At 32.8% G+C, this 21,062-nt stretch overlaps 1 protein-coding gene and 1 long non-coding RNA gene across 10 annotated transcripts; one reads left to right on the top strand and one right to left on the bottom strand.

The window, feature by feature from the left end:
* The first annotated feature begins 306 nt into the window (after positions 1-306).
* On the top strand, positions 307-15,800 carry LOC105329645 (sentrin-specific protease 1). Of its 9 annotated transcripts, none has more exons than XM_066081091.1 (22): positions 307-452; positions 3,692-3,766; positions 3,945-3,993; positions 4,130-4,208; positions 4,680-4,793; positions 5,107-5,184; positions 5,704-6,800; positions 7,318-7,385; positions 7,670-7,711; positions 8,141-8,173; positions 8,289-8,342; positions 8,463-8,513; positions 8,593-8,628; positions 8,940-8,981; positions 10,157-10,207; positions 10,287-10,322; positions 11,234-11,264; positions 11,568-11,716; positions 11,952-12,083; positions 12,474-12,622; positions 13,181-13,298; positions 13,779-15,800. In XM_066081091.1, exons 7-22 carry the CDS (start codon positions 6,668-6,670, stop codon positions 14,058-14,060), a joined length of 1,407 nt encoding a protein of 468 aa, XP_065937163.1. In that variant the 5' UTR covers positions 307-452; positions 3,692-3,766; positions 3,945-3,993; positions 4,130-4,208; positions 4,680-4,793; positions 5,107-5,184; positions 5,704-6,667; the 3' UTR covers positions 14,061-15,800. The 9 variants fall into 9 exon arrangements, with proteins under 9 accessions (XP_065937163.1, XP_065937162.1, XP_065937165.1 ...); XM_066081097.1 differs by lacking the exon at positions 3,692-3,766 and having other exon boundaries at positions 314-452; positions 5,704-5,726; positions 6,693-6,800; XM_066081098.1 differs by lacking the exon at positions 3,692-3,766 and having other exon boundaries at positions 314-452; positions 5,704-5,743; positions 6,693-6,800.
* A 2,764-nt stretch (positions 15,801-18,564) lies between these two features.
* LOC105324010 (uncharacterized) lies at positions 18,565-20,678 on the bottom strand. Its single transcript, XR_010713683.1, has 3 exons — positions 20,594-20,678; positions 19,049-19,171; positions 18,565-18,602 (listed from the first exon to the last, which is right to left on the bottom strand). It is a non-coding gene; the product is annotated as an uncharacterized lncRNA (long non-coding RNA).
* Positions 20,679-21,062: the final 384 nt, after the last annotated feature.

The following is a 21,062-nucleotide window of genomic DNA, read 5'->3' as shown; positions in this document are numbered from 1 at the left end:
ATACAAATTTTCATAACGCGCTAGCGCGCGTTATTCAGTTTGTATGCACACACCGCTGCAGTTATGAGATTATATCTTTCAAAAAATAATGATTCAATGCTTAATTGATGAACAATGAAAGAAGAAATAAAAAAAATTCAGAATCACGTAACTCTCTTCGGCTATTTCCGAAGACAAAACTTGAACGTTTTACGTCTGAAATATGACGTCATAATGTAAATTTAGTTTTGACGAATCGGATTTGAGTAGGCAACCATGCAGGCGGATCCTACTGGAGGTATAATAGTAACGTATTATTGGATCTAAGAACCTCGATATGGACCTTGATCTGATTGGTTGCCTACTAACCATATTTTGTTAAGCGAACTCTCATTGGCTAATGATTTTTCTTTTTTCGCTTTCACCATAAGTCACCTTGCACCGTAAGCTGCTTGCTGAACTATTTGCACAAGGTATATAATTTATTATATGGATCGGAAATTTAAAATACAATTTATTATTAACGTAAACCAAACCATTAGACACATAACACGTTAAGCATCCCGGAGGGGCTAGCCCCCCACCCCCACTTTTTCTCGCTGGAAACATAATTGTTCCTAAATTGAATTTACCTTTAAAAGAATTAAATATTAATAGTAATATTGAAAATAGAAAAATTATACTGCCCCCCCCCCCCTCACGGATTAGGAATATCGAGATCTTGGGAAATAGTTTTTTTTTTTTTGTCAAGGCTTTTGATGATTAGTCTAGCCCCCTTACCCCCAACCCCCACTTTCAATTTGCTTCGACGCCACAGATTCCTGGTCCAACTATATGTTTTCAATGTGGTATCTGACTGTTCTTCATTTCCTATTACACTGGTGCCATGATAGATGTTATAATAACTATATAGCTACTATGCAATAAAATGCTTTCTTTGGGGATTCATTCGGGATATGCAGGTAGCGACATTGCAAAAAATACATAACCAACATTAGTAAGAGATACATTAAATCACCCAAAAACATTTTGTCTAAACAGATAATTTGTGAGGCATTTTGTACTTTGTTTTGATGCTAGGAATCAGAAATGATTAAAATGATTTTGGGATTAAATATCTTCTAATTTGGTATTTGTGACCATTATTTTTTTTTTAATAAATCAATAGATTGATTTTCTCGTTAGATCGTCAGCAAGGTTTACTAGTAAATATGTATGTTTGAATAAAAAAAGCGATCAGTAGGGGTCCATAACAGTGGCGAATATAGTTAATGCTTTCTACGTGTATTTTAAATGATAAATAAATATTTTAAATGATAAAATGACCTTTTATAATAAAATGTAATCACTCGCCTCTATTTTTTTATGACGCCCAAAATTTTCAACTTTCAGTTTTTAATTTTAAATTTATTGATGAAGTATCATCCTTACATGTTGACTCAGAATCCCTGACATTGTGGGGATGGTTTAGTATATACATTTAATAACTGCATATCTCAAGGGGGGGGGGGTGTTAGACCCCCCCTTGATCCATGCATGAAAAGTATTTCACTGAACAAGTTTCAATTGAGGTGACTTACTATAAACCAATTTTTATTCGCGGTGACTTAATTTTCGCGATCAATTGTTTATAAACTGGCTCAGTCACAACAACTAATGTCTCCGACCAAGCCTTATCCAGACCTGTATTGTTATAAAAACTATAGACAAAGGATTGGTTCGCGGCGAGATATAGGTATTCACGATGACAAGGCTCCCATAAACCTCGCAAAAATTTCTCACACGCGAATAAAAGTTGGTTTATAGTAAGTCACCTCAATTGAAACTTGTTCAGTGAAATACTTTTCAGGGATGGGGTTGATTACTTTCAAAAGTAATCGATTAAATTACAATTACTTTTGGTTTTAAAAGTAATCGATTACAGGCTAATTACATCCATTTTTAAAAGTAATTGATTACATTAGATTACTTTTCCTCATTGTAATCATGATTACTTGTGATTACTTTAGATTACATTATTTGTTTTTCAGTTTTTTCATAGTTTAAATGTTTCATTTTAAAAAAAACAGTGCATTTTTTGACAGGACTCTTTATTCTGGTATCAATGTAATTTGTTGCATTATTTACTATTTTAAGTAGTTTTTGCATTCCCCGATATGTATGCAGAACAGTATCTACATTTGGCTTTCACAATACCCAATGATGTTTGATCATCAGAAAACTCAAAATGTTGTACAGCAGACATCTTTCTCTAAACAAAGTCCAACTAAAAGTGACCCTTTAAATAATTTTCCCAATTAAATAAGCACAGTATGTGAACTGTTTTCTAATGCGCCTAAAAGCAAGGACTGTTGAATAGCAAACTCATTGTATCATGACTGGACATGAATTTAAACATGCCCAAGGGCAATAAATACTGACCAACTTTAAGACTGAACCTTATTCACTAAATATAAGATCCAATGAATAATGATTTCAACCTATTGAGTTTTGCCATTGTAATCATAAAAGTAATCAAAAATTAATCATGATTACAGGACTTTTTCACAGAGTAATCGATTAAATTATGATTACTTGTAATAAGAAAAATGGATGATTACTGATTACTCATGATTACTCAGCAACCTGTAATCGATTACAGCTGATTACGATTACTGATTATGATTACCCCATCCCTGGAACTTGGTTTACAATAATTAGGGCCCCTTCACTGCGGGTGCCCTATAGTAATCAGTCTGTCCGTCCGTCTGTTCGTCTGTCTTTCCTTTCATCTGCTTGGCCAGATACTTTACCCACAGGGATTCTTTTGGTAAAGGGTGTGCAATGACCTCGAACCATTTTCTAGGTTCAAGGTTAAGGTCATAGCAGAATTTTAAAAAAATCCTTGTCTGGAGCATATCTTCTATCCCCTTCTTCCAATCTAGCTCATATTTCACTTACAAAGTGTCTATGGTCGAAGGGTGTGCAGTGACCTGCAGGTCAGGGGTCAAGGTCATAACGGCCCATGCAAAAAAAAAAATCAGCACTTATATATGCTTTTAACTTATCCCTATTTGATTCATACTTTTCATACTCAGAGCTTATAAATTACAGGTTTGTAGTGACCTTGAACAAATTTGCATAGGTCAAATGTGAAGGTCATAGCAGAATTATACGAAAAATCCTTGTTCGGAGCATGACTTCTCTTCCTTTGCTCCAATCTGGTGCATATATCACCCACGTGATGCCTTTGATTAAAGGGTATGCAGTGGCCTTAAATGATGTTTGTAGGTCAAATGTCAAGGTCATTTAGATCAAGCTAAAATCATGTTTTAAGCATATACATACTCTCCTTGTAGCCCCTGTTTGGCTAATACTTTACTCAAACAGAGCTTTTTGGTTAATGGCGTGCAGTGACCATGATCAAGGTTAATGTGAAGGTCAAAGCAGTTCACTTTATAATCAGTTTTAGACCATGGATTATTTCCCATTTGGTTAATATGTTCAGATTGAACAAAAATGCCTGTATGTAAGGGGTAATGAGATTGAATAAGAAGTTCTATGCCAGCTTGAAAATTTTGAAGATATACTGTGAAATCATTAAAACCCGTTGGGGCCATTTTTCATGGATTGCTTAACTTTTACAGGTTCATGGGGATATAATTATGTGTATTCTTTTTTATCATCATAAGAACATATGATTTTATAACATCTATTTTTTTATTTTGTGGAGGATGTTAATTCGTGGATGGGAGGTACCCACAAATTCCACGAAAATTGAGCCACCACAAAATCTAATGATTTTACAGTAGGTCAAGGTCAAAGCAAAATTCTCTGAAATTCTTTTTATCCTATTGTCCACTGTTTAAGCGGTGCCCTTTAACATGGTCACCATATCAATGTTGTCTAGTTGGTATATATATTGATAGGCTAAAAAGAAAAAGACAAGAATAGATTGTTGAATCTTATTATGATACATTTTTCAGTAACTAAAGAAGGATGGAAAAGAAATGGTGGAAGAAGATAGAGAAATATGTATGTCATTTCTTAAAATTTGAATAAGTATATGTTATTTTCACTATTTTATTGTTCTCACAAGAACTAATGTAATATTGATTATGTCTTTCTTCTTGTCAAGCAAATATATTTTTATGATGAATAAATATTTCAGGTTGATAAACTAGTAGAAAAAGGCCAGCAAGTGGCTGTGCTACGCTTCAACAGTAGAGCAAAGGCAATAGATTTTAGAGGTTTGTAATTTTTGAAACTAAATGTGAATGATCTATGCCAATTAAAATTATATATAAGGATAAATAACCAAAAGAAATAAAAATTAAAAATCAGCAATATTTCTCATAAATTAATGTTTAATTAAAAAAAAAAACTTCTGAATCTCTGATCTTTTTTTTTGTCTGTTTACTTTGTAAGCTATGAGTATTTCATCTTTAAGTTTTTCTTGTTACCATTTTCATTTATTTTTGATATGATTCTTCTCACATTAAAGAAAGTCTCATTACAATATTTTGATACAGTCAAACCACATTAATTTGAAGTCTATGGGGCTATGAACAAATTTCAAGATAACTGAGGATTTTAGATATAAAGGGTAAAATACTTAAAGTTGTTGGGACTTTCAAGTCACTTCAACATCATATAGACATCAGTGTTTGAGATATCAAAGTTTAACCATATTTTGTATTTCTTTATTACAACAACTTTAGGAACATCCAACCTGAAAAAGTTTGTAGAGGATGGATCGGTTATGGAAAAATTCATAGATGCCGCATCTGGCTCTTATGGAGTCCAGATGCCATCTAAAGAAATTGTACCTGTTGGTAAGTTTTCAGAATTCAGTACTCATGTCAAGATTTCTTTTTCAAGTAAATTCTTTATTTTACACATGTACTAAATACATGTATCACAAAATGTCTCTTAGATGTCAAATTGCTATAAAAATTATTAGTGATTGGGTGGCTTAGAAAATTTTACCATAAATTTAACTCCAAAAAATTAAAAGCGTGAGTGGTGCTTCTTGTGAAATTACATGCTCTCATCCTGTCTATTTAGGAAACTACAGTAATTATTTTAAAGTATCTTAAGGTGTATTTGCTACTCCAATAGAAATGTTTTTAAAGAATTCTCTTTCAGGTTTGCCTGCTCTTGCACCTGAGGAAATTAATTTGCCTAACTTGAGAAAGGTGGTGGGAAATTTAGTTGGAGCATATGGTAAATTTAAATACCCATTAAATTTAAACAGTATTGTAAAATTTAAAGCTGGTCTTTTTCTTTAATTTAACATGGGTTGATTGAAATGCCAAGTGTTCTGTTTAAAATGTCAAGAAGCCTAAAACAGGGGGTGAAAAATTCTGATTCTCAATTAAAATTGAGAATTCAGTTTCCAAAAGAGAATAGAAATAAATTGATAAATTTGAACAATCCTAGCAATTTATATTTAAGATTGAGCAGTAATGGAACATTTGACAAAACATTTGACAAAACTTAAAATTCAGTTAGACTTAGTTAAAAATGCAAGTTTGAAGATTGTATCCTTTCAATAAATTGAGAACTTTTTAAAGTTTATGAATTTGAAAAATTTTCATGTACTCCAGAAAAACAGAAAACAAGTAAAGAAAACTTTAAATGAAAAAGAGAAAGATATATATGAGTGCCTAATGTATGAGGCCAAGTGATGTTTCTTGGTTATGTTATCATTAGGGTTGAATTTTATATTTTATTTAATTAAAGCTGTGCATGGGTAAGTGGACTTGGTAAGTGTTATGTTTTGGTAAGTATATATCATCATGGTGGTCTACATAGATGTGGTGTGTGGCATTTTTATCATAGTACACTCTTGCTAGATGAACTATACAGGCAATCATTGGTTATCTAAAATCACTGAAATTATTTCTCAATAATAATTTACTTCTCATTTCTGTTTTATGATAGCAAAACATAAACCTTAATTAATAAGCTTCAGTATTATTAACAATACATGCCTATCATTTGATATCCTTTGTTATATACAATATATTCATAATGAAAATAACATTCACTTTTCTATTATATAATTGAATGATTCCTAACTCTCTAATTGGCTGCAAACCAATGTGCTGTAAATCATAAAAGTTATATTCACCAGCATTGAATCAATTGATACTTTAGGTTAATATGTTTATATTGTCAACCTTTGAAATTTCATTGTTTCTCAAAGTATTTGGCAAACACATAATATTCATCAGATATAAACAGCTAAGAAAGATGGCAGATATTGCTACATGGGTTTCAATCATTTCATCACATAAAGAAATAATTACTTTTTATATTAGCCGTCAGCATTATAATTTAGCAACCCACAAAAAGCTATAATTCACATTGTTTTGAGCCAGTTGAATATTGTTCCCGTGAGGTAGATTGTATTCACCTGAAAATAGCAATTTATAATTGTCAAAATTTTATCCTTGCTTTAATGATGCTTACACTGATGCAATATTTCACATTCATTACCATCTAATCACTTGCAATGTATTTGTAGATTCCCTCTGCATCATAACTCATTGGTTTCGTACTTAACCTGTATTCATATAATTTTTATCCTTTTTTGTATATTTATTAAGGGTAAATGTAAAAAAAAAATGGAAACACCAAGTAATATAATTATCCTTTTTCAAGCATAATATGTATTGTTACAAGATAAAGAGCTTTTACATGTATGATAAACAGTATTTTTATTATAGTATATAACAAGTATGGGATAGTCAGAGGATTTTGGGGTATTGAAAGATTGACCCCAGAATGGTATCCAAAAGATGTTCCATTCGTTTCACCGAATGACAACAAGAGAAGTAAGTATACCACCAATAGAATAGAAGCAAACAGTTTAGAGAATAACTGTACACCAAAATGTTCTCTATCTCAAATAATTATGTAACTATGTAAATGCCCAACAGTTAGAACCAAGCCCTTTTTAGCTCACCAGAGCTGAAAGCTCAAGTGAGTTTTCTGATCATCCGTTGTCCGTCCGTCTGTCTGTAAACTATATATATTTTCAACTTCTCAAGGACCACAGGGCCAATTTAAACCAAATTTAGTACAAAGCATCCTTGAGGGAAGGGCAGTTAAAGTAAGGACCAAGTCTTCCTCCAAGGGGAGATAATCAAGAAAAGAAAAAAATAGGATTGGGTCCTGGAACATATGTGGAAGCATACTGGGGTAGTGTAGATTCTAAATGTCCAAATCATGACTCTTGCGGGTAGGATGGGGTCACAATAGATGTTACAATGTGGAAAATCTGGTAAAGAACAGCATGACCAATGGTACTTAGGTGAGTGATGTGATCCATAGGCCTCTTGTTTGTTTTAGAGGAAGACCGGTTGAAGAGAGAAGAGTGTGTTAAAGTGATAAATTCGTACAAAGCATTTGTACTGAGCGTAAGCTATAATTTTCAAACAGTAAAGGTTTTTTTTTTTTAATTATAATTTTAATTTCAAAGTATTTTTAGTGCATTTTTCAAACAAAAACCCTTTTCTTTCTTTTACAGAAGCATTAAACAAGTTTAATGACACTTGGTTGTTATATATCACATATCATAGTGAATCATTTTTGCAACAAAGATAACTGTGTTTAAGAAGCAAACAAACTTCCATTTTAAAACTTTGTTCATTACCTTAATATTTATTTTAGCTATAGTGTATTTTTGTTGTTGATTTTTTAGGGAAAATGTTCCAGCAAAAATTCATCCAGTCATCATAAACAGGTAGTTAATGCATGAATTATATGATTTACCAGTACATCTTCCTGCCTACAATTATAAAGTATACGCAAAGTGATGTTTTCATATACATGCAATACCCATGCATACCTCTATAATTTTAAAATGAGAACATGATGGGATGTTTTTATGGCCCTGTGGATCAATAATATAAATATTTTACTTAATCACAGATACTTTTATAGATATAATGTTTGTTTGATATTACTGGGATGAATGGTTCAAACTTCTGCATAAAAACACAATGGTTGCAAACATGAATTCCTGTACTATCATCAAACAAAGAAATCATTTTATTATTTAAATTGAATGAGAAGGTATTTAAAAGGTTATTTTGCCATTTAGGCTAGACTTATATATTATGAAAAATAAATGTATATGGTATCCAGTTCACCAATCTATTGTTTCTTGTAGGAGACCTATTTTACGGAAAAGATGGATGTTGATGTAAGGACTGTAGATGAAGAAATTTGTTAATGACTTTTAAATATAGTTACTGGTATTTCATAATTGTAAAATCTGGCTCAAATCACTTTTATTTCTTCTGATGTTATTTTTCAAGGAGCCCGGTCTGGCAGAAAGAGAGGACAAGACGGATGCTGAAGAAATTAGACCTGTAAATGAAGATAATTGTTTATGACCTTTAAGTGAAATTTAATTATCTCTTGAACGGATTAGCTAATTATTGAAGATTTTAATGGTGGAACTTTAAATTTGTTTTTTTTTTTTTTTGTAGGAGCCTGTTCTTGAAGATCCCAAGAAGGAAAAGGAGAAAGTTGAATTACATGTAAGTGACTGTAAAAGTAGAAACAGGCTTATTATAAATGAATGTTATTAGATGTTACTTTTATGTCATCATTTTTTAGGAGCCCAGTGTTAAAGATTCAAAGGCCAATGTCCATGTAAGTGACTGCATGTAAATAAAAAGACTTGTATCGAAAAATCTATTCACAATTTGAACTGGTACATGTAAGTCAATAGGTAGAGAATACAAATTATTCAAATCCCCATGGCGTATGAAAATATCAAGATTCTACTATAGTAACTGTTATAAATATATCAGCAACTGTTGTATTGTTGTGTTTTGGTCAAACCAGTGCAGGATATTATATATGTATAGGTATACTCTTCATTGCGTGTAATGGCAAAGTCAATCCATAATTGTAAAATCTGGCTCAAATCACTTTTATTTCTTCTGATGTTATTTTTCAAGGAGCCAGGTCTGGCAGAAAGAGAGGACAAGACAGATGCTGAAGTAAGACCTGTAAATGAAGATAATTGTTTATGACCTTTAAGGAAGCTCGCTGGTTTACCTGCTTGTGAGAAAACCTACCTTGAAAATTTGTCTACGTGATCCATAGGTTTTATAGTTTTATTTCTAAAATATATTTAAGATTTGTCTGCGCGGTAATAATGTTATCGTGTTTCAAATACAGTGTCATTAATAAAATCAAGCAACGCCATTTCAATGAAATATATAGTAAAATGCACATTTTAACTGAGAAACGCATTACAAAACTATGCTCCAAACTTTTAAACGATTCAGACGAAATTAATCATACTCAACACAAAAACAGAGGAGATAATTATGAATCAATTCATAAAAAAATATCAGTATGTGTTCTCAGCCAATTTTTGGCAAAAAAACTTTAAAAATTTAAAAGATTTCTCAAAATCTTATATTTTCATTACGACGTTAGCCTGACGTCATTATTTCCTTACTTCTTAGAACACCAAAATTGAAATGCATTTATTGACAAGACTAGCTGTTTAACACATTTTAGAACATGTAAATGCTTATTAGACTTTATTGTGAATGTTATCAAATGCAATTAATGTAAGGCTGTAAAGATACAGAAAATTGCTATTTTTGTTTTTATGAAACTCTGAGTCAATCAATGCAAAAATAAAATGCCAGGCAACTACTGACATTATAAGTAAGTAATCAAATAAAACGGTTATCTCAAGCCAAAAGAAATTTAAGAATTTAATTAGTAGTACAAATTACAGAAGTTATAATTGTAAAAAAAAAAGCGAAGTTAATGCATACATTCTATTTTAAAACATGACTTTAAATGGAAGAGTTCTAACGCACACTCATTCTTTATCTTTATAAAACAAAATGTGACAATTTATGTGACATCTTTAAATTTTCAGCACTTGATATTATAAATCTTTGTATAAACAGTCATAAACCGCATATAAGCTGTCTAAAATATTTTCTTTTATACTTCTAAATATCTCATTTGTCATTTTAAAATAAAATTATGAGTTTACTATGACGGTCAACTCTTTACGTCGATTTCTGTTGTGACGTCAGCAAACCCGCGAGCTACGTAAAGTGAAATTTAATTATCTCTTGAACGGATTAGCTAATTATTGAAGATTTTAATGGTGGAACTTTAAATTTGTTTTTTTTTTTTTTTGTAGGAGCCTGTTCTTGAAGATCCCAAGAAGGAAAAGGAGAAAGTTGAATTACATGTAAGTGACTGTAAAAGTAGAAACAGGCTTATTATAAATGAATGTTATTAGATGTTACTTTTATGTCATCATTTTTTAGGAGCCCAGTGTTAAAGATTCAAAGGCCAATGTCCATGTAAGTGACTGCATGTAAATAAAAAGACTTGTATCGAAAAATCTATTCACAATTTGAACTGGTACATGTAAGTCAATAGGTAGAGAATACAAATTATTCAAATGCCCATGGCATATGAAAATATCAAGATTCTACTTTAGTAACTGTTATAAATATATCAGCAACTGTTGTATTGTTGTGTTTTGGTCAAACCAATGCAGGATATTATATAATTATGTATAGGTATACTCTTCATTGTGTGTAAAGGCAAAGTCAATCAAAGTTTACTCATTCATGATTTTTTTTCAAATATGTAAAACTTTTATGAAAAATTCAAGCACAAATCTCTCCATCTGAAATGTTACAATTTTTAACCAGGGTTTCTAACGGAAAAATCCGGTTATTAAAATTGTGAAAATGGCGGGCGGGCGGCTGCCAAAAGGGTACCCTCATTGTACGGATAACTCCTCGTACAGTTTTCAAGATAGGAAGTTGTTCTTTTGCAGATCAATTGTACATATATCAGAGGTGTGCATATTGCTAGGATTTTGATTTCCGATAATTTATCCAAAAAATACCAGCTTTTGAACTTACCGGTAGTCATTTTTGGCAAAATATTGCATAAAGGATACCCTTATTGTACGGATAACTCCTTCTACAGTTTTCAAGATAGGAAGTTGTTCTTTTGCAGATCAGTTGTACATATATCAGAGGTGTGCATATTGCTAGGATTTTGATTTCTGATAATTAATGAAAAAAATACAGCTTTTGAACTTAGTCATTTTTTGGCAAAATGTTGCATATATAGGGTACTCCATTTCACTGGATACGGGTTGACATGGATTATGGATACAGTTCACGGTTTGCTGTCACATTGACAGCTTTTCACTTGTTTATCATGCTTTGTAATTAGCTGTTCTTTATTATTGTAGAGCGCCTCACACAGTTCCAAACAGGATACAGGTAGTGAAAAATCTGTGTATTATTCCAAAAACTACTAACAAAAGACTTCTACCTCATACTGTATATCCGGTTTTTTTTTCTCGCATGTCACAAAATTTGTGAAAATAAGGAAAATGTGTAGTATTTTTTATTCGCATTAGTCATTTTTTGGCCTTTGTATAATTTTCTTATTAAAAAATAATACAGAATATAATTTCTGCGTATTCATATTTTGCGATCTAAAAGAGATCACGAAAAAAAAAGTGAAAATTAGATCATTGCAAAATTTAACAGATATATTTTAAATTTTCATTTGTTTTTCAGACCCATTTTCAATGATTCAGACTATTTTGAGCTCTGCAACTAAAGGTGTGCCCAAAATCAAGCCAGGGACACGGTACCATGTTTGTGGGGAGGTCCTGGACAAGGGCGACTTCAATACCCTAAAAAACCAAAATTGGTTGAATGATAAGGTATTTAATAAATATCATTTAGAATATTTTAGTATTGTCAGGTTCACTGTTTTTCCTGAGGGGGATTTACATACTGTTTACTAGAGGAATTATCAATAAGAGAAGACGAAGTTGCATATAGGTGGCAGGTGATCAGTGTACATATATGAAGTTGGCAATGGGTCTTTCCGTTTTGTCTTCAATGTATTTTTTTGAACATTATAAGAATGCAAGCCTTATTTATAATTTTTGTTAGGTTATTAATGCATACCTGGCCCTTCTAATGTGGAATCAAAATAAGGAGGATTCAAATCACATATTTGTGATGCCTTCTTATTTGGCAGTTCTCTGGGAACTTGGCAGGTTCGATACTTGGTTGTATCAAAAGGTAAATGCTTCATTTTTAATGGTTAAGTTAATTACAAAGTGATAAATGTTTAAATTGATTGTTTGATTATACATTTGTCTTTAATAGGCAAAACTTCATATTTTCTGCAGTTTTTCAACTTACATGTTCTATTATAAAGTGAAAGTTGTGCACAATAGCATTGCATCATCAATATTAAATATAGTCATAGATATAACACATTTATCCTTCATTTTCTGTGTTATTAACATTAAAATTATGTTTCACTTAAACTTTATTTGTAAAGTTCATCTTATTGTAAAACTACCTAGTATGCTGCTGATTGCAACTGAATTGATTACATGCATTTCTTCCTAGTATGCTGCTGATTGCAACTGAATTGATTACATGCATTTCTTCACCTTCTTGTAGGTACGATTATCTGCATTTAGATGGATTTTTCTACCAGTAAATGTTCATGAAAACCACTGGGTACTGCTTGTTGCCAATGTTCCCCAGAGATCGGTTACCATCCTTGATTCAATGAATGGGGAGAATCACACTTTAATACAGAGATGGATGTAAGTTATCATCTTATGGTTATTTTCTTATTTTGTCAGTACTCTTTCCCAAAATGAAGCCTTAAATGTGTTTATGTTGCACTCTTTTTCCTATATTACCATATTATAAACTTAATTTGATTCCTGCTTGATGCAAATCATGCTGATACTGATTTAATTAGGTAATTTAGATTCACTCGAGCTCTAAAGTTTAGGAATATTAAAATTGCATTAGGTAAATCATACATGTATTTGTATATAATATATGGGAAATTATGAATCTGATCCCTTCCACAAAGTTAGTACATTATTAATCACTGCAATAAAACATGGTTATAAAGAGGTCACAGCTATGAGGTTTTTTTAATGGATCTTATATACAATCTCAGTTACAAGGAATCTAGTTTTTGATATTCCATTGATTTCCTTATAATCAAATTTTACTGTAGACTATGAATTGTGAATAATTCATAATCAGAAAAGTAATGTAAATTTGCTATAATTGTTTACAATTTTCTTAATGAAGATTAAGTTGAAAGTTTTGGATATCATTTACAGTTGAAGTTTTTTTTTGTCTAGGAAGTACATGCATATCCGGGATAAGCATGTGAATGATTTGCAGTGTTCGTGGACTGTAGGACAGCTACAGTCACAAAGACAGACGGATGGGAGTAGCTGTGGTGTTTTTGTTTTGATGGTATAACATCAGTACAGTAAAATACTCATATAATGACATGCTAGGGACAGCTGGTTTTGCTTTGATATAAACATAATTCCTTATATCCACAATAGTTAACAATATATTTTAAAGTCATGGGGAATGAAAATCAGTTTGCTGTAAGCATCAATTCATTAAAAGCACATTCATTATTAACTTGTTTTACTGTATTAATTATTTCTGCAATAGTTTGAACCATTGATTTCAAAATGAACAAAAAAAAAGCATTTTATTGTTTAACATTTTTAAGTACATACCTATAAATTATAATACAATTTGAATTTCTCTCAACCATAAAAGAAACAAAATATTAGAGTCATAGAATAATTCAAATAATCAATGATAAGGTTACTTGAACCACTTCTGTTGTTTTTAAATTGCCTGCATTGATCATTGATAAGATTTATTGAAAGGAAACAGATACATGAAATTTATTTCAGGATGTGCTTTTTTTTCTAGAATGCTATGGCCCTTGCTTGTGGCAGTAGTTTGGAAGCATTAAATAAAGACTGTGCCATGAACATGAGATTGTATGTCCTTAACCAACTACTGGAGGCAAGTAGGGTGCCACCAGCACAGAGGACACTCTGTGATATGGAAGGATGTAGGAGACCAGGGCAGAGAGAAGCCTGGATAGGATGTGGTGTGTGTGGTAGATGGTGCCATTTTGTGTGTGTACACATCACAGAGGCGCCAATAGAGGGTTTTATATGCCCGATCTGTGTAGCAAGATATGAATGAAGTTTAGCTAGATTTATATTTGTCTTCATTTAAAGCTGACATAAATTCACTCTATATGATTTTGTCTTTTATGCAGACATGCACTGTTCATAGCCTTTTCTTAATCCTTTTTTTATTTGCATTAAAATATGATGAGTCCAAAATTTTGTAACCATTTTTAGCTCACCGAGACGAAGTCATGGGGAGCTTATGCTATACCCTCGGCGTCGGCGTATTGACCTGGTTAAAGTTTTTGTTGCAGGTCCTGTATCTAAGCTATTACTTGTCCTATCTTCACCAAACTTGCATCTGGACCTACTTATGGACTTGAAAGACTTGGATGCTGAATCTGAGTCCTAAATTTCAGATGCTGGAGGAGGTTAAGGTTGTTGGACCAGGTTAAAGTTTTTGTTGCAGGTGCCCTTTGATAGCAATATCTAAGTTACTGCAGGTCCGTACTTCACCAAACTTGCATGGATGGTGTGTCTTATGATACTGATGCACCAGACAGGCTTGAGTGCTGAATCTGAGCTATAGGTTTCGGATGCTGGAGGAGGTTAAGGTTTTTGGACCAGGTTAAAGTTTTTGTTGCAGGTGCCCTCTGATGATTATATCTTAGTTACTACTGGTCCGTACTTCACTAAACTTGCATTGATGGTGTTTCTTATGATACTGATGCACCAGGCAGGCTTGGGTGCTGAATCTGAGCTATAGGTTACAGATGCTGAAGGAGGTTAAGGTTTTTAGAGCTGGTTAAAGTTTTTGTTGCAGGTGCCCTCTGATGATTATATCTTAGTTACTACTTGTCCTAACTTCACCAGACTTCCATGGATGGTGCGTCTTATGATACATGCATGCTGAATCTGAGCCATAGGTTTTGGATGCTGGAGGAGGTTAAGGTTTTTAGAGCTGGTTAATGTTTGTGAAACAGGTGCCCTCTGATGATTATATCTTAGTTACTACTTGTCCTTACTTCACCAGACTTCCATGGATGGTGCGTCTTATGATACTGATGCACCTGACAGGCTTGAATGCTGAGTCTGAGCCATAGGTTTCAAATGCTGGATATGGTTAAGTTTTTTGGAACAGGTCACATGTTTAATAGATAATAGTACTATTTCAAACTTGCATAGTTGATTAAACTGTAATATGAATGAATCACAGAGGAAGCTTCAGATGCAGGACTTGATCTCCATTATCAAGGATGCTAAAAAATATATCTTGGTTATTACAGGGCCTAACTTCACCAAACTTGAATGGATGGTGTGTCTTATGATACAGGTGCACCTGACAGGCATGGATGTTGAATCTGAGCCAAAGGTTGCGGATCCTGGAGCAGGTTAAGGTTTTAATTGCTAGTGCCCTCTGATGATGATATCTTAGTTATTACTGGTCTGAACTTCACCAAACTTGCATGGAGATGTGTCTTATGTATACTGATGCACCTGACAGGCTTGAATACTGAATCTGAGCCATAGGTTTTGGATGCTGGATGAGGTTTAGTTTTTTTGGAACAGGTCTCATGTTTTATAGATGATAGCTTACATAGTTGATTTAACTATATTATAAATGAAATGCAGAGGTTTCTTCAAATGCAGAGCCTACATTGTATACATGTGCAGTTATTTAATTTGTTCAAACTAACGGTAATGTATTTTTGCATCAACTTTTAAAATGTATACATAAAGAATGCTTAATCACTTAAAGTTCTTTTGGATCAATGTTTATTGTCTCATAATAAAATTGCTCTCTTAAAATGTATTTTTTGTCTTGCATTTAATTATATATTATATGTAAAATCATGCCATATTGTTAACAAAACATTTTAAAATGTTAAAAAATCACAGTCAAAACAGTAATTTTCAAGGTTACACATCAAGGTTTGAAGCAAGATATATAATATTGAAGCTAAAAAGTCATATCTATAAAATTCGATTAATTTGATTATTAGTTTGTTGACCCTCGATTTAGCCAATCAACCCAAAAAAGAATGGCATCACAATAATTAATCCTTACTGCAGGAAGCATACTTCTGTTTGGTCAATGAAATTAACCAGATACAGAATAAGTATCTTTGCTTAATTATTGTACATGTACAAAATATTAAAATTTGACAAAGAGCTGCATAGTTATTGTCATATACCATGGTTTCTTAAAAGCCATTTAGCCAGAAGGTGCATGTACACAGAGAAATCTTTTAAGATATATATCTAGACCATATCTAAGAACCTTGTCTACTCTATGCTGACTGTATCTAGGAACCTTGTCTACTCTATACTAACAAAATCTAAGAGCCTTGACTTCACTTTACAAACTATATCTAAGAACCTTGTCTTCACTTTGCAAACTATATCTAAGAACCTTGTACACTCTATGCTGACCATATCTAAGAACCTTGTCTACTCTATACTAACCATATCTAAAAACCTTGACTTCTCTATGCTGACAGTATTTAAGGACATTGTTTACTCTGTACTGGCCATATTTAAGAACCTTGTGTACTCTATGCTGACCATATCCAAGAACCTTGTCTACTCTATACTAACCATATCTAAGAACCTTGCCTTGTTTACTCTATATTGACCATCTCTAAGAACCTTGCCTTCTCTATACTAACCATATCGAGGAAACTTTACTAGATATGGCCAGTACAGAGTAAGCAAGTTTCTTAGATATGGTTAGTACAGAGAAGACAAGGTTCCTTGATTTGGCCAGTACAGAGTAAACAAGGTTCTTATATATAGTCAATAAAGAGTAGACAAGGTTCTTAGATACGGTCAGCATAGAGTAGACAAGGTTCTTAAATATGGCCAGTACAGAGTAAACAAGGTTCTTAGATATGGCCAGTACAGAGTAAACAAGGTTCTTAGATATGACCGATACAGAGTAAACATTGTTCTTAAATGCTGTCAGCATAGAGAAGTCAAGGTTCTTAGATACAGTCAGTATAGAGTAGACAAGGTTCTTAGATATGGTTAGTATAGAGTAGACAAGGTTCTTAGATATGGTTAGTATAGAGTAGACAAGGTTCTTAGATACGGTCAGCGTAGAGTAGACAAGGTTCTCAGATACAGACGGTATTAAGTAGACAAGGTTCTTAGATACAGTCAGCATAGAGTAGACAAGGTTCCTTGATATTGCCAGTACAGAATAAACAAGGTTCTTAGATATGGTCAATACAGAGTAAACAAGGTTCTTAGATATGGTCAATACAGAGTAAACAAGGTTCTTAGATATGGTCAGCATTGAGTAAACAAGGTTCTTAGATACAGTCATTATAGAGAATACAAGGTTCTTAGAAATGGTCACTATAGAGTTAACGATGTTCTTAGATATAGTCAGTATAGAGTAGACAAGGTTCTTAGATAGGGTCAGTATAGAGTAGACAAGGTTCCTTGATATGGCCAGTACAGAATAAACAAGGTTCCTTGATATGGTCAATACAGAGTAAACAAGGTTCTAAAATACGGTCAGCAAAGAGAAGTCAAGGTTCTTAAATACAGTCAGCATAGAGTAGACAAGTTTCTTATATACGGTCAGCATAGAGTAAACAATGTTCTTAGATACAGTCAGTATATATAGTAGACAAGGTTCTTAGATAGTGTCAGTATAGAGTAGACAAGGTTCTTACATATGGTCGATACAGAGTAAACAATGTTCTTATATATGGTCAATACAGAGTAAACAAGGTTCTCAGATACAGTCGGTATAGATTAGACAGGGTTCTTAGATATGGTCGATACATAGTAAAAAGGTTCTTAAATACAGTCAGCATAGAAAAGACAAGGTTCTTAGATACAGTCATTATAGAGAAGTCAAGGTTCTTAGATATGGTCGATATAGAGAAGTCAAGGTTCTTAGATACTGTCAGCATAGAGTAAACAAGGTTCTTAGATATGGTCTCTACGCTATACAAACCATATCTAAGAACCTTGTCTATTCAATACAGAATGGCCAAATCTAAGAACCTTTCACTGTTTATACTGACCATATCTAAGAACTTTGTCTACTCGGTACTAACAATATCTAAGAACCTTGACTTCTCCATACCAATCATATCTAAGAACCTTGTCTACTCTATACTAACCATATCTAAAAACCTTGTCTACTCTATACAGACCATATCACAGAACCTTGACTCCTCTATATTGACCATATCTAAGAACCTTACCTCTCTATACTAACCATATAAAAGAACATTGTGAAAGTATTACAAACCATATCTAAAAGCATTATTTACTCTATACTGACTGTATCTAGGAACCTTGTCTACTCTTTATTAACAATATCTAAGAACCTTGTCCACTCTGTACTATTAAAAACTAAAAGCATTATTTACTTTACATTGACCATATCTAAAAGACATGTAACAATATTACGAACCATATCTAAGAACCTTGCCTTCTCTATACAAACCATATCTAAAAACCATGTCTACTCTATACGAGCCAAATCTTAGAACCTTGTTTACTTCATATTGACCATATCTATGAACTTTGCCTACTCCATATTGACCATATCTAAGAACCTTGTAATAATGTGCATGGTAGATTTTGGAGCAGGCTGCAAATGAAGAAATAGCATAATGACCATGTGTTAATGGAAAAAACATATAATGGTACTTTTTTTCCATAATTCAAGCAGAACCCCCCCCCCCTTTTTCAAAATAAATATAACTCTAACAACATATGTGTTTGTGAAACCCTGATGTCCCAGTATGGCAGCTTATGGCGAGAGATGAATTTTCTCAAATGCATGTCAAAGTCCAAAGGTCAAGGTCAAAAGGTCAAATTTTTTCCTACTAAAAAAAAGGTCTTGTCACATGGAATATATACCTGTGAAAAATGAAACCCATATCCCCACCCACTCAAAAGTTATAGGCAATTTAAGGTTAAAGTTTTTGAGGACAAACAAACAAAAAGATAGACAAGCAGACAGACAGGGCAAAAACTATATACATTGTACTCCCTAAAATTTTATTATAAGGGCATAAAAAGGCAATGACTTACATTTGTGGTTTCTCCAATGCAAGTTGTCTACAGCAAAAGTAGTATTTTGAACAAATAAAGGGTCTCTGTTCAAGAAGTATGCATGCAGATTGCAGGCATTATCATATATCACAACAGAAGGTGCTGTAAATAAACAAGAGGCACATGGGCCACATTGCTCACCTGAGATACAATAGGCATGACAAAATCAGCAAAATGGAGTCATAATACAAAATATCTTGACAATGCTGCATATTGTGGAATCATTAAAATTCGTAGTGGCCAATTTTCGTGGATTACTTCAAATTTACAGGTTCTTGAGGACATAATTTCGTGTATTCTCTATTACCTAACAAAAAGAAATATGATTTTATAACCTTAATTTATTAATCCATGGAGGATGATTATCATGGATGAGAGGTAACCACAAAATCCAGAAAAACTGAGCCACCACGAAATTTAATAAATCCACAGTAATACGTGTAGATCCTGTAAACCCCCCCCCCCCCAAAATAAACCAAATTTTCCCCCTGGATATTCTTTTATTTATTATCAAGTCCCTTTTCTACCAAGATAATTTTATAGTCATACTGGTATCACAAGTTGAGCACTTCAGTTAAAAAAAAAGATCCTAAACAATTGTTTATATTTACATTTGCAAATATGCTTCCTTATATGAACCTATATAATAGCAAAAACATTCAATTCTGTATGAACGTTTTCCTGATGTCACAATGATAGCCGCACGTGCTATTCACTTGAGGGTTGCAATATTGTAAACGTAAAAACACTGTTAAATTAATGATTCTGAATGTTTTGCCATTCCCAAATTTAAATATAAGTAATAAACAGCAATGTTAAAAAGTTCACCGTGATATGAACTTGGCTGGTATGTGATCAAATCTCTTGAGAAGCCCTTTCTTAAATAAATAGGATATAAACCTACATCAAACTCTGAACCACTTGTGAGGCACAAGAACTGTCCAGGAGCCAAAGTCTAAATTTTTTAAAGAATCAACAACACCTGAAGGTCATGATTTCACAGCTCTGAATCTACATGTACACTACGTGAGGATGCTTTCACATGAGTTTCAGCTTTCCTGGCTTAATGATTTGTGAGAAGAAGATTTTTGAAATTTCACTTGTAAAAGGGTGTGGTCCTTTATTTTCACAAATTTTAATCCCCTCTGCCTAAGGGTGCTTTGTGCCAAGTTTGGTTGAAATTTGCCCAGTGGTTCTAGAGAAGATGTTGAAAATGTAAAAAGTTTACAGATGGACAGACAGACAAAATGTGACTAGAAAAGCGCACTTGAGCTTTCAGCATGGTGAGATAAAAACAGAATTGTTTATAATAAATAAGGTAAAAGTTCATGCAAAATATCATCTTCAAGAATTGTAAACTAGTTAATATACAATATAAAAGCTTAAATCAGTATTGCATATGGATTAAATGTTAGAAAAAAACAAACTTAATTCCAGATTTTTTAATTCTACTTACTCTGCCTTTCTTTAAGGAATTAAATATAGATACCAGGTATGTTAATCTTAATAAATACACATACACACCTGTTAAAAATCTTGTTCGTATGAAGGTAAATGGAACATTGGGGGACTCGTTGTTTTCCATTATCTGGAATCCATAGCAAATTCCTTTAAAAGATAATATTGTTTTTCTCAATACATATTTAGAAAAATTGATGGTATATGTACATGTAATTTTATACTGCAACCATCCTTTGCATTGACTGAATATAAACAATTTGGCTTGGTTAAAAACATTTAGTTGGGGTCAGCAAATCTCACCCTCATAACTCCAGCGGTGTGTGCATACAAATTTTCATAACGCGCTAGCGCGCGTTACTCAATTTGTATGCACACACCGGCGCAGTTATGAGACTATATCTTTCAAAAACTAATGATTCAATGCTTAAATATTTACATTCCACGTATATTTTGCATGTAAAGCTACTGCAGATATAGCACCATAACGCAGAAAGGGTACTCAAAGGTTAAATGACGAGTTTTAACTGTGACG

Source organism: Magallana gigas, chromosome 4 (genome assembly GCF_963853765.1).
Source record: "Magallana gigas chromosome 4, xbMagGiga1.1, whole genome shotgun sequence".
Taxonomy (NCBI): domain Eukaryota; kingdom Metazoa; phylum Mollusca; class Bivalvia; order Ostreida; family Ostreidae; genus Magallana; species Magallana gigas.
Note: the sequence above shows the minus strand (reverse complement) of the source record. Positions and strands in the feature narration are given on the sequence as shown.

Coding starts and splice junctions, on each gene's coding strand:
- LOC105329645 (XM_066081091.1), top strand. CDS start 6,668: ATGATAAACAGTATTTTTATTATAGTATATAACAAGTATGGGATAGTC. Junction 8,982..10,156: donor AGGACAAGACAGATGCTGAA/GTAAGACCTGTA, acceptor TTTTTTTTGTAG/GAGCCTGTTCTTGAAGATCC. Junction 11,717..11,951: donor AAAATTGGTTGAATGATAAG/GTATTTAATAAA, acceptor AATTTTTGTTAG/GTTATTAATGCATACCTGGC.